This window comes from Kryptolebias marmoratus, linkage group LG15 (genome assembly GCF_001649575.2).
Source record: "Kryptolebias marmoratus isolate JLee-2015 linkage group LG15, ASM164957v2, whole genome shotgun sequence".
Taxonomy (NCBI): domain Eukaryota; kingdom Metazoa; phylum Chordata; class Actinopteri; order Cyprinodontiformes; family Rivulidae; genus Kryptolebias; species Kryptolebias marmoratus.
Genome location: NC_051444.1, coordinates 14702677 through 14716626, shown reverse-complemented (window position 1 = coordinate 14716626; position 13950 = coordinate 14702677). Strand labels below are relative to the sequence as shown.

The following is a 13950-nucleotide window of genomic DNA, read 5'->3' as shown; positions in this document are numbered from 1 at the left end:
TTTTTTTTTTTTTTTTTTTTTTTTTTTTAAGACTCAGTCCCCCCCAACGCTTTGAATCGGGACTGGTGAGGTAGATAACAGACGGGCTCTTGGAGCCGTGGCGCTCTTGGCCTTGTTGCTCCAATAAAATACTCCATTTTAAAATATTTTCAAACATGGGCACGTTACAAAACGTTTAAATAGGCACAGCAGATGAAATAAACACTGAATAATGTACAGCAGCTACTTTAAAGAGGGATATAATTTTCCCTGCTTGTGACAGCTTTGTGCACAGGTTGAAATAATTAACAGATTGGTGTGAAAGCTATGTTTGGATCTTGCATCTGTTGTTTTACATAATCAGTGATGAGCACATTCTGACTCACATATTCGAACGAGGAGATTATTATCATTCTGATAATAATTGGAGTTTGTGTTTGCGTTGCTATGGCTACTCCGGCTCAAAAAGCGGTTAAGTCTGGACCGTGATCTGGTTCTCATGAAACTTTATGACTGTGAGAGTGTCGATTTTTAGTTTTACTCACCCTTCATACGAGTGTCAAAGAATGCGGATCATTTCCCGAAGTATTTGAAGCGTTCGAGGTATTTTCTCAGAATCATCCAGATTTGTTTTCATGCCTGGCATATTTTATGTCCGAGCTCCTTCCTATGGTTTTGTGTCAGTGACAAAAGCGCATTCCTGACCTGAAACCTAGGAGGGCATATTGGAAGGAAGTAGCATACTATGACAGTGGAGGATTTCCTGAAAGCTGATCTCAGATTTTTTTTTTTGTTGTTGTTGTTGTTGTTTTATTTTGGTAAATCAACAAATCCATTTACATTAACATTATGGCAGAAATGAGTGTAGTACCTAGGCGTAGTTAAGTTTTATTTACTACCATCAACCGCAAGCGCATAAAAAAGTTATAGGTCTGGGAAACGATGGCCTTTAGCCATTGTTTGCTTTTATTTTCTTCTTTCCATCTGAGAGTCACCTTCTCTCCAGTTTAAAGAGTCACAGTGGAGTCTGCTTGTGTTTGTGTTGCTCGACGTGTATTTTCGAACTTTGTTGCCGGCGCATCGGTCACGTGACTCCGCCAGGTCACAATTAGCCTTCAGACTGGTGCTGCAGCTCTGGCCACAGGGGAGGTGTAGACACATGGCTCTGTTTTGTTTAATGACGGTGTGCGCGACTGAGTGTAGAACGGAGGAGCCCAGATCGTCACACACAGATTAAAAGGAAACAAATAAGTTTGCCTGCCATCTGAGACCTAAAGGGATCTATGTGAAGCTGTGTTTTTTTTTTTTTATTTATTAATATGTTGTTTTTGCCTTTTCAGTTAGCCCTATCCATCATCAGCTGTAATTATATAGTCATGCTCACATCAACAGTAAAATACTGAGGCTGATTTGCTTTTTTTTTGGTCCCTTAAACAAATCCAGACTGTTTTTGTGTCACACTGCAGAAGGCAGCCAGACTTCCGTCTCGCAGAAAGACGTGCCCTGTGGTCTGAGTGCCCACCAGGAAGCTGAACACCTCCGCTGCTGCTTTTTGGCATTTCAGGCTTTCTTTTCACATGCTTTTGAGATGAGAAAAGAGACAAAGACTCTACTAAATATTCAATTTTTTTTATTGCGGCAGGTACACATGTAAAAAAACAAAACAAAACAAAACAAAAAAACCCCTCTTTTATCTTGAGGTTTTAAAATATATATATTGTTTTAGCGATATAAATGGGGAAAGAGAGTGCACATGTCACTATCCGCAGCTGGCTGGTGTAAAAATAAGAAATGACTTTGTAACTCCAGGATTAAGGAAGTGCTGCTTTCCTGACAGGAAGTGTTTCCAGCTTGGTGACATTCCCTTTTTAACTTGACAAGTCTGTGCACGCCCCTTTTTTTGCAGAGGCTGGAAATGCTTGATTGTTTGATTCATGAAATATAAGCGAGGTTAATACTCCTGGCTGTTGTGTCTGAAGCAATCGGAGAATTGGCTCAGGAATGGTGACAAAAAGTGGCGGCACAAAGCAGTGCGTGGGCCCATCTAGGGTGCTTTGTGGAGAAGATAGTCTCTCAGTCAGCTTTATATAGATATTCTCAACTTACTTTATTTTGTTTGGAGAGGTGGGAAGCCGTGTCGCAGTGGCAGTGCTGTGGCACTCCGCTCTGCTTTCACATTGTCATCGTAGGTGACGTGTAGAGATCTGAGTGTATCCTCTCAGCGAAGGTTATCGGAGGGTATCCTCACATAACATTATGAAACCTCTAGCTTTGTTTACGGACAGACTGTGGTTTCTTTTCCTCCCAGCTCTGTAAAGAACATCCAAACTTAAAGCTTCCCTCCCAGAGCAAATCATCACATTGTCGCAATAAAAAAAAAAAAAAACATCATAATAATATTATTTTTTTACAAAAATTCAAGCCAAAGTGTTGAGGAAAATTGCTAAAGCCACACTGAGGAGAAATCACTTGTTCACCTGTCCAAAGGATTACTATATTTTATAAAATTCCAGCATTCTGCCATGGCACCTGAATTATTCTCGACTCTTGAGCCGCACCACTTACTGTATGAAGCAGAAAAAAAACACTGCCAATAAATCCATCACGCAAGGATGGGGACAGAGAAAGGAAATTGGATTTTGCCAAGCGTGTCGTCAAGTACTTAATCTTGAATATCTGTCGCATATTAACAGGACCTTCATATGGTGCAACCCACAGGCTCCTCTTTTCTCTCCACTGGAGGTCTTAAGTGGCTGTGCGGATTGTGTTTCAATGAATGAGGTCCTTCGGGACAAGCTGAGGTGCCTTTTTTTTTAATGGGAGTTTACTGAATGTTTAGCATTTCAAAAGTGAAAGGCGAAGTATTATACTGTTCGCATTTCATAAAGCGTGAATGAACAGGAAGCATGGTTCTGCTTAGCCTGTTTGTTTGAAGAGTTGTATTGACATAATTAGTCACACAAAAGGAATCATATTAAGAATTTATGGTCTGACAACTTCTTACTGTACCAAGGTTGCCAGGGCATCTTTTTGTTGTCAGTCTCAATAGTTACGCTTTTATTATTGCTATTATTTTGAAACTATTTTTATCTTTTGTAATTTAAAAAAAACCCTTTGACATTTTGCTTATGCTCTTGTGAGGTAAAACATTTCACTGACACATCCTTAATTTCCTTCATGGTACAGGTACAGTGTGATGATGTAATGTTGCACAGAGGTACTGTATGTCTTTTCCAAAGTGAAGGATTGTAGGTATTTAACCAACACAGACTGACTTACCCGCACTCCTCCAAAACACCAAAACATAAAGCATTTGGAAGTACTTGTTGGTAGAAAAAAAACAGTAATTGTTTAAGAGTTAGATCCGATTCAGAGGACTGAGTCCGTCTCAAAGGTAGACACAGAGCTGAGTTGGCAAGTAAGTGTGAAGTGGTGGGTGGTTCTCTGTTGTAACCTGTGTTTGTGATGCTGGTCTAGTGTGTAGGAACATGTTGTGGGACTTGTTAGCTCAATTGGTTCAAGTATAAAAAAAAAATTAATTAGAGGGAGATTGCTTTTGCAACCATTTTTGCATTAAAATACTGTGGAAAGTGTAGGAATTGATTCAAAACTAATAAGCAGCATCTATTACAAAAAAATCAGTTTTTGGAGGGTAGGAATGAAGTAGAAGAAGCATGCTTTCCTGAAAAAGAAAATGTTCTGTTTTTGGTCAGAAATTACTTCTAGTACTAAAGTGATGAAGTATAGAAAGTACAATAAATTACTTTGTATCATCAGCAGAAGTTTCCTCTTGATTGGACTAAAAGACATCTGTCATGGCGATGACACAAATGACAAAAAGGGAGGTTTATTGAGGTTTGTTTTTAGTCAAATTCTTATTTTTTCTACTTAAAGGAGCATTTCTAGAAGGTTCTTTTGTTCGCCTGCGGGGTCAGGAGCATTTACTTGAATAGATTTAAATGAGCACTGATAACAAACAGAAGCCATCATAGCCTTGCACTCTTTGATGTCTTATCAAAACCTTTTCCCATGCTGTCATTTGTACAGCTTGGGTGCATACGTACCTTACTGGCCTTTTTATATTTGTGTTTTTAAATGCGTACAGAAGTGCATAAAGCTATGACTGGGAGCATATTGAATTAAAAATCCCATAAAGCTTCAAAATGCTTTAGTAACCACATGTAATGGCAAGATGGGGGAATAGCAAAGTGTGTGCACACAGTATGTGCTTCATGTCTTTCTGATGTAAACATTGTACACAAAGCTATTTTTTTCTTGTTTCTGCTACACTGTGGTGCATGGTATCGGTGTTGGCGCACGTGGACGCATTCCAAACAATCCCTCAAATGGAACCAGGTTTGCCCCAGTGGCGTGCAAATGGCCGTCCGCATGAGCGAGAGTGAAAAGATTAAAAGGACCAACGCATTTTATGTGGTTTGAAACGCAATTGGGGACGGGCGCGCAGTAAATAAGGTGACGCGCTCAGCGCAGATGTTTCTGAGTGAGACACGTGCAGAACCGATGGCGGAGCGCGCCGATGTGTGAAAGGAAATGCTCAATCCAGTTTGTATCGCGTACAGATAAGGCGTGGGGAGGCTTTGGGCCCATCGCATGTGAAGTCTGTGTTTTTGTGTCATTGACTCACGTTGTTAAGTAGTTCACTTACCGAGGCTGAATTGCTAGTCCAAATCGCTTAGAAGCAAAAGCAAATGAGCACACCCCAGAAGCAAGCAAAGTCTTAGTTTTCCCCCTGGTGAAGTGGTCTTTATCAGTGTGCGGACTGCAGTAGCTCGTGACTGATTGCAAAACAACGCCCCTTATAGCAAATACATAAATTTGATTAGGTACCTCTTCAGACTCCTAAGTAGGCCTTTTAAAGGAGGCGCATCACTCTTCAGAGCTCCCTGAGAGGCAGAATGCTCCAGTGGCAACAGGGTTTCTCGGGCAACATTTTCAATAAAGTTTCATTAATGTCAGAACTGTATATGGTGGGAAATGTGCTTCCGTCCCGTTTCTTCACGAGACGGGAAGCCGCCTTTCCATCAGCCTAAACTGTGCGGGAGATGAAGAAGCCAGCAGGGCTCGGTCTTCACAAGGGGCTCCGAATGAGCCGTAACCAGATTTGAGTTTGCTTCCTACATACATGAAACAATCTTATTGGTAGAAACTGTATTATGTCAACAACGGAGCTATGATCTGTTTATTTATTTATTTATTCTTTGAGGGAGTGTCTTTTTTCTATATGTTTTTTTTTTTTTTTAAATCTGAGATGATTGCACACACATAGCATTCATTGTGTGTGTACAGACAAGGAAAAAGCAAAGGACCTATAGTAAGTACTTCAGTGAGGGTCAGTTTTCTATATTTGGTTTTACATGAACATTAAACTTTAAACATCGTTTTTTTTATACATCTGAGTCTGTTCAGTGCTCTGAATTTAGGTAAAAAATAGCATCTCCTTATCCATTGTCTATCCCCACCCTTCCTATCGCTCGGTCATGACTGTCTTTCCTCACAATAGAGGCATGTTTTCTTTTTTGTCACACTGAAGAACAAAGACCAGTAGGAACAACAACAACAGCAAAAAGAAAAAAAAAAAAGCCTTTTGAAATGCTGTAATGCAATTGAACTGCTAAGCACCGAGTTGTATTAGGTTATCAGTGGCTGAAATCCCTTGTGGCGTGAGACATAAATCAAAAGCGTCAGTCTTTTTTTTTTTTTTTCCTCCTCCCTCTTTCCACAGCCTGCTGACTTTTCTGGCAGTCTCTGAGGAGCTTCAACCTTGACTAACCCCTGACGCATTCAGTTCTTCCAGAACTAGCCGTGACATTAAAAATCACGATTCTGATTGCTTTCATTTTTGCCAGTACTCAGTAATATTACGAGTCCGCTAATAATTGCGTGCGCTTTTCATTGATTATTGCTGTTAAATGACCACGCTGAATGTGCGACTCTACAGGCGGCGTCCTATTTTCCGTTTTGTACAACCAAAAATCCATCCGTGGGCTCAAATTTCCCCTAATGCAGTTTATGAAATTTTTATTCTTTTGTCCCTGATTATCTGATGAGCTAGCCGAACCCGTGATGCATTAAGAGTTCAGGAGGAAAATCCCCCCCCCCCCCCCCCCCCCCTCCAATTTTTTTTTCTCTCCTAATGGAAGACCTGAGCCGAATAAAAGTGTAATCCTAGAAGCTCTAGTGTCATCGCCAACTCTGAGCCAAAGTGGCAGGTGCCTGCTACGGTCTCCCTCCTTCGCTAATGTTCATTTCTCTGTTCCCACTGATTTGAGGTCGGACCCACTGCCTGAGAGCCCAAATGCAACTCAAAGAAAGCCTGTTGCCATCTCTTTTTGTGAGCTGCTCGAGCTGCGGCAGGTATAAGTCAAAGCCAGCCAGGAGCTGAGCTCTGGAATCAGTAATTGAATGAGCTCTCTCTTGACGCTACAAAACCAGTGAAAGACCCATCTACCACAGGGATGTGGCCTTAGCCTGTCAAGGGGCTTTCTGAGATTCATATGGACTTACATCACAGCTTAGCGAAGGCCTGATATATGGAGGCACTGCAGTGCTGACGGGGGAATTTTACTTTCATGACAAGTGTGGCTTGGCTGCAGTCCTGACACACCCCGGCATGCCACAAGGCAGATGGTGAGTCCCCAGGAACTGCTGCACTCCTGTACTCACAACCCCAAGCTCCTCCTTCTGTTGAGCAGTCATTAGTGCAGTGGGACAGGGAGGACACGTTGGATCAATTAGGAAATATTAAGAACATCCTTCAACAAAATATGAGCAAGGTTTCAGTGGCTAAATTGTAGGGCTTCACAGAGTTTAATGTTATTGTCTTTTATAAATCACTGTGTAGAGGTGACAACAACATTGTTGCTCTTACAGTTTCCTTTAAAAATAACAACAAAAAAACATTGTACATTAGTCATTTCTGAAAACTACAATACTGGATCCTGGTCCACAGGCAGACTGTGTTTTTTAACTGTCAGATTGAAGCATTGGGTTTTTATCCCTGACTGCATTTAATCCTCCTGTCTAACGCCATCAGAAGGTTTTATCACATTCTCGGGCTTGGTTTGTCCTACATTATGTCAACAGGAAAGGCAAAAAAGGATGATGTCATGTGTTTGGCACGGCTCCTTACATAACTCCATAAGTTATTCCCATTATTTCCTGAAGCCTGTCCAAACATCATTTTGTTTATGATGAAGGTGCAGCGAGGTGGTTTGGTTTTAAGGAGTCCGGTTTAAAACTTAACTTTAAGCAAATACTCTGCAAAATCTACCTACCGGAGGAATGTCTGCCAAAGCAACACAAAGTAGAGAATTGGGGGGGGGTTCTCATTTGCTGGCTGAGAACTGTGGATTTTACGTGTTTGTTGTTCCAACATATGTGTGCGTGTAACTAAAATGAAAAAGGGCAAAAAAACAAACTCAGACTGTATATCAGAGGATGTAACAATCTAAATCTGATGGCTGCTGGACTTTATCTCCAAGTAATTAATTGTTGTTGTTGTTTTTCAGTGAGGATTATTTGCTTTCAGGCCTGGGCTGTTGTGTTTGCATCGAAGGTGAATTTAAGACACTGTATGATTGCTGATGGCTGAGTTTTCGTGCAACAAGGGGCAAGATGGTAATGACAGTGAAACAGAAATTCATAATTTCCTAGTGCCTCTTGAGCTGCAAGCATGGTTCTTATCAGACTGACATAATTTTAATCAAACCTGTGCACAAGTCATCTATATTTTATGTGAACCAATAACAAACATGGAAAATGTTTGTATTAGATTTTTCCCTCTGCTTGAAGTCACAGAAGCAAAACATTCAAGGAACCCATAATTACACTGTGGCCAAAAAAAAAAAAAAAAAGCTCCTTTCCCCACAAACAGATGGAGAGGGGGTACTAGAGAAGGCAGATTTAACACATGGCCACTGTTGTGAACACATCCATGCTACAAACTTCATCTGTTATTATTGTTTAATCCAAGTATAAGGGGGTAGGATTTGTGCAGGAATATACCTGCCAGGACTACTTTGTCACTAAGTGGCTTACAAATTATACTCAGTGAACCACACGTCTTCTTTTACAAATTAATTATTGAGTTCGTTGACACTCATCATCAGTGTTATTTTACAATTTAGACTTGTGATGTGGTTTTACTTCCGTGTAAGTGTGTGTGTTTGTGTGTGTGTGTGAGGAGCACTCTCATAGTTGTCCCACATGTAAAGGTTTGCTGAAGAGAGTGCTCTCTTTCTGTGGCTACGACGTACAGCGGTGGTTCTTGGAAAGCCTTGCTTGGTGGAGGCGCAGCATGGCGGGCATGAGGCGCAGTCCACATCCACTCCTCCCCGCCCAGCTCTGTCCAGCTGATGAGTGATGAGCTTGTTTATAATGAAACCAAATGTCTTCCTGTTAGACGTGAGTCATCGGGTGTAGTGCCACTCATTAACATTGTTACATACTTGCTAAGGTGTTTTCCTGTTTTCTGCACTGGGAATAACCCAAAAGAACATGTCAGGATGCTTACAAATTGTTGTGAATGCTGTGTCCTTTTCACCTGTTTGGAGATTGGTAGGCTTAGACTAGACTCCTGCAGTTACCCACCCTCATTAGATCCAATGTCCATGCGCACAAATGGCTCAGTTAGGAGTTTTAGTTCCCTTCCACAAGCATCTTTTCTGTCAACACAGTGTTCTGATAAATGAAGCTAACATTTTAGGAAAACAAATATCCCCCTAAGGCACCATAGCCACGGACTTCCTCCGCTCCCTGAAGCTTTGAGCCGATTTTCTGGGTCTCAGGACGTCCACTTAATTGCCATCTACTGCACAAAAAACACTCAGCAAAAGAGCAAGACTACAATTAGCTGTGGCTCACTGCAAGCTTGGCATAAATCTGCCAAATTGTTTCTCTTAAGATAGTTGAGTAGTTGTGGTCTTCCATCCTCCATTTTTTGAAATGTAGGCCTGTCACAAGGCTATCATATAATTAGGCAGACCAGCGGTAGCAGAGAGGGTGATGTAAGGCTAAAAGCTGAGGCATTGTGGTGCTGTGCTGAGGCAAACAGAGGTGGGCTGTTATTTATGTATTTCTCCTTTGGCTTATTGCCTTGAAGGATCTTGGTCCTGCTTTGGGCTACAGCAGTGTCTACCTTTTATATCCGTTTCTACGCTGCACCCATTTAGTAGTGTTTCACAGAGCTTTCAGTTTCACTTTTCCCCATTCCTAATCTCCTGTTCTTTTCTTCTTGTCTTTTGCAGCTGATTATTCTTGAAGATTACGCAGACCCGTTCGATGCCGAGCAGGCTGGTGGCACGCAGACCACCACAGAGAAGGTGATAACCGAGAACGACGGCTACATGGAGCCATACGAGGCCCAGAAGATGATGGCAGGTATAGACGAACCTTTTAATTCCCGCATTCGCTTCTTGGTTTTCTCAACTCTGTGCTGCCATACCCACCACCTTTCCCCACCTTCATATAAAGTTAAGTGACAAGCAATCAATTTGGATCTTTAGTATGACTTCATACTGTTTATCCGAGGGATGAGCTAATTAATATTCATTGTGGTTTGACCACATGAATTAATGCAGCAGCTCTGATGGCCTCATCCCATTTTACATGACAGCCGTGGCAAGGCAAAAATAAGTTGTGTGTCAAAATACATTTAAAAAAGAAAAAAATCAAAGACAAATTTGTTTTCCCTTTTAATGTCATGCAAACATTTAACTGATTCATTGTGCTTTGGATGGGCGCATCAAGAGGGTTTTTTGTTTCCAGAAAGACCTTTTCTTTTCTGTTCTTTTTTTTTTGTTGAGATAACAATAGCTTTGTGCTAACAGAAGAATTTAGCCAAACCACATTCTCCATTGTGGTGTGTGTGTGTAGACAGCAATGACAGACAAGGAAATGCAGAAAGTAGAAATTGGCGGGAGAGAAGGGAGGTGAAGCAAACAAAACGTGTGGCAGATGTTTTCCTTTCCTGAGCAGATGAGAATGTTATAACAAAAAAATATGTCTGTATGAGTGACAAACCTCAAATTGATGTATCAGGAATTTACTACAAGATATGAAATATATCTAAGCCTGACTATTTACTGATATAGTCCTATCATATACCAGTACCTCTTACTATAACGTTGCCCCTGCTGCACCCAGAAAGGCACTTTATAAATGCCTTTCTGTCCTCAGCAATTTTCTTTTAATGGCCTTACAGACAATCTCCTGTTTTCATCTGTCTCACTGGTTTGACCTCTGCTCCAGTCGTCATCTCAGCAGAGGACAAAAACGAAGGATTTATTGCTCCTCTCAGAGCACGGAAGTTGTACGGCAAGAAGACAACTCAACAAGGCTTTTTGGTTTACCCATTGAGTCTGAAATTCAGCGTTCGTTTTTTTTTTCTTTTTTACCTTTTTAGAAATTTAATTAAATGTTTTTGGCTCTGCTGAGAAAGAACTGTCCTGGCAGTAGTTGTCTTTTAAAGGAATAAAATTCATTAACTTCACCTACAAACACATGAAAGAAACTACACAGTGCTAACTCACTAACGATGCTAGAATTTCATTGTAGTCAGGATTGTAGTCTTAGGGAAATCAACTAGTCTTTATTGCTTTGTGAAAGTTTGTGATTTGGGATGACTGAAGCTTGTTTATAATGAAGCGCTTTTCTCCAAATCCATTCACTCCCACACACGCATGCACGCTTGTATGGCACCAAGTTTAGCCCTGCTTATGTGTTTGGGGGTTAAATGTGTTGCCCAAGGGTATCTCAGTGATATAATGAGGGTCAGTCACTTTCCCTTTCTCCCACTGGGCAAGGTCGACTGCTTCTAACAATACATCAGCATAGTGGCTGTGGCTGTAGAATAATTGCTGCATCTCTCACTCTGACAGCATATTTGGTCAGGCAGAACTGCACACTCAGAATTTCGTCTAAAACGGAAGAGGATAGGCAGCTGCACGGTAGAGGGGGAAAAAAAGGAGCTTGCATCTCTGATTTTATAGAATTCTGTCATTATTGCTTTCCTTTGTCACCTTTGTATTCATCTCCTCAGGCAAGAGTGCTGTGCTCATTTTCTAAGAGCCTGCACTGTTAACAATCACTGAAGTTTAAATTCCTTCACAGCTGTAGCTACAGACCTTTCTCTTTTCTCAGCCATCGTACACAGATGGGTCTAGATGGACACCCAGAATCGAAAAATGCCACTCTGAGCATATTTACTTCTTGCTGTAAAAGCGAGTTTTCAGTTTATTTACTGTGAACTCCACTGATGTCATTTATATAATAGTCCACACCCTCATACAATGAACTTTAACAATTTCAATTTTTTTTAAATCACAAAGATGTGCTCCTTATAAAAACATGTCTTTGCTGAAGTTACGTTGAGTCGGTTTTCACAGAATCCACACTAAGGCTTTTAGGTTTCAAGTTTTGCCACAAGAGTTACTGAAAAGTGGCTTTTGCATTTAAAGCCGCTTCAAATCTGCAAAAGTAGAATGGTTGCAGAAACAAAACAAAAACCCTGGTGACAGAACTAAATCGAGCTTTGTATTTTGAGAGACAGACTTCAGACATTGCACGATATTATTTAAGAGGAAATGTGAATTGAATATCTTATATGCAACCCATGTAAACATCACAAACAAAATATTGTTTTAATTTGAATAAGGTAACTTACTAGAATAGTGTTGTTCCTAAGGCCAGTGTAGCTGTGGGAATTAAGCAGGTTTCCTTTTCTGTGAATCATTGATTAATCATATTGATGTATTGTACAGGACTGTTATTCAGAGCTTTTAAAGTATGATTCACTGATTGCAGCCTTTGGACATTTTAATTCCAATTTCCATGTCTTCCTGTTTCCACAGCTCTCAGCAGAGGTTTGGTAGTCACCAGACAAGCCACAGTGAAGCAACAGTGTTACAGAACTGAACCATTAACATTTCCAAAAAGTCTATTTTCTCCTAATTGCTCTAATTTACATGAAACAATAGTTTTAGGAAATACAGCTTATGGAACAGTTTATTGTTATAATTATTATTATTTTAAGTTGATAGGAAGGACAGAAGCTCATACATTCACTAGCTTCCTTCGTAGGGTGGTCGAGCTCCGCCTTGACCTTCGTCATGCTGGTGAGGAGCTCGGCGTAGAGCTGTAGCTCCTCCACATCAAAAAGAGTCAGTTGAGGTGGTTGAGAAGCTCAATAAGATGCCTCCTGGGCGGAGGTTTTTGTCAGAGAAGACCTCGAGGCAGACCCAGACATCCCTCGAGGCATTATGTATGTGTCCCCCCTGGGAATGCATTAGGACACCCCTAGGATTAGCTGGAGAGCATTGCTGGGTAGAGTGATGTCTGAGTCTACTTCCTGGACCTACTGTCTCTGTGAACTGACCATGGATAAGTGGCAGGATGGCAGCAGATTTTAAAAAAAATGTCGTTGGTAGCTTTGGGAGTTTTTGTAGATTTTAGTTTCAATGTTTTAATGTGACAGAGCGGATCCTGTAATCTGATATTTTCAAAACGGATCACATTTTCTGTGCCAGAAGATTTTTTTTTTTTTTTCTTTTCTTCCAAAGCTCACAACCGGCTACACTGGATAGCTGAAGGCGCTTAGTCGTGTTCAGAGATTAGCTTAATTGTTTTTCATGTTGTTTGGTTGCTAAAAATCTTCTGACAATTTATTCTAGAAACGACTGAACTGAAAGCTTGTTGAATGACTTCTTGGTATGATCCTTGTGAGCGAACTTCATTTTCTGTATGTAAATTTCTTAAGTCCTTTGGTTGTGCTCATTAGGGCTCAGCTGAAACATTGTGAGGGCAAAATATTGCTATAGGCTACTTTTTCTGTGCACTTTAACAAGCATTTTGCATTCATAGCTAGACAGATAAACCTTTTCAGACAGGCAAATCTTTACAGATATGAGACAGAATTGCTGTATCACAATATTATTGTTGTAGTGGGCCATACATTTTGTATTTGTCAAATGACTAGGTACCTTGTGATTCTCACCACTAATGTTAATCTTTTATAGCTTTATTATCTACGAGAGAGAGAGAGGAAAAAAGAGCAAGATGCTCTTTTATAGGTGCTTCTGCTTTGTGTCTGAATTACAGCTTTTTGTTGGTTTTTATTCTGTCAAGTTGATTTTGAAAGCCTTATAAAAAAAAGTCTATGTAAAATTGTTTCCTTTTTTTTTTAAAGGTGTTCCTTTGAGTATGTAATAATTTCTTGACAGTGTTCCCACCTTAAACACACACAGTGACACACATAGTGGAAGGTGTGGCATGTAAAGGGCCCGAGGCGAAGAGTGCCAAAGCCGTTTACATAACAGAGCGAGTATGCCTGCCGTCTGCGAGTTAGTGTTGGCGCACACTTTTTGGAATGTGTCATTGACTTTCTGTGTGTGAGAGAGCGAGAGAGAGAGATAGCTGGTCAGACTCCTGTTCATGCTTGTGTGTGTGTGTCTGTGCTTGCTGTATATCCCATGTCTCTTTTTCCCAAGAGCCATGCTTGCTGAGGTTGAGCCTGCTGATTTATGAGCCTGCTGGAGGGGCATGTCACAACTTCCTTAACTTGAAAAGCCGCCCCCCCCCCCCCCCTATGAGCTGGTACATGCCTGCTCCTGGCCGGGGCTCATTGCACCACCTGCAGTTGTGTGAAGACGTGCTCAGCCGCTCTGTCTTCACAATGTTCCCAGCGTGTGTGTGTGTGTTTCCAGAGTGCCTTGAATGTTTGTCGTGTCTTCATGCGTCACACGTGGCGTGTGCTATTTTTGTATGAATGTGAGGCTTTTATTCGTTCGTGTGTGTGTACTTCTAAGACAGCATTTTTAACCTCATTCATTGCTGTGTTTGCATCTTAAATGAGGTGTGTGTATTTTAAATATCGAATAATCGAATATTTCACATTCATAATGCTGTCTCTCTTACACACCTAATTACAGTCCAGTTTCACAGTTACCCCCCCCC

At 41.0% G+C, this 13950-nt stretch overlaps 1 protein-coding gene across 5 annotated transcripts in view; it reads left to right on the top strand.

Annotated features, from left to right (window-relative positions):
- Positions 1-13950, top strand: part of zgc:158464 (uncharacterized protein LOC791139 homolog) — an 83122-nt gene that overhangs the window by 4110 nt on the left and 65062 nt on the right. For all 5 annotated transcript variants that reach the window (XM_025007529.2, XM_017423649.3, XM_037979845.1 and 2 more), the window contains one exon: positions 9246-9378. In XM_025007529.2, the coding sequence (XP_024863297.1) occupies positions 9246-9378 (133 nt within the window). The remainder of the gene's footprint in view (positions 1-9245; positions 9379-13950) is intronic.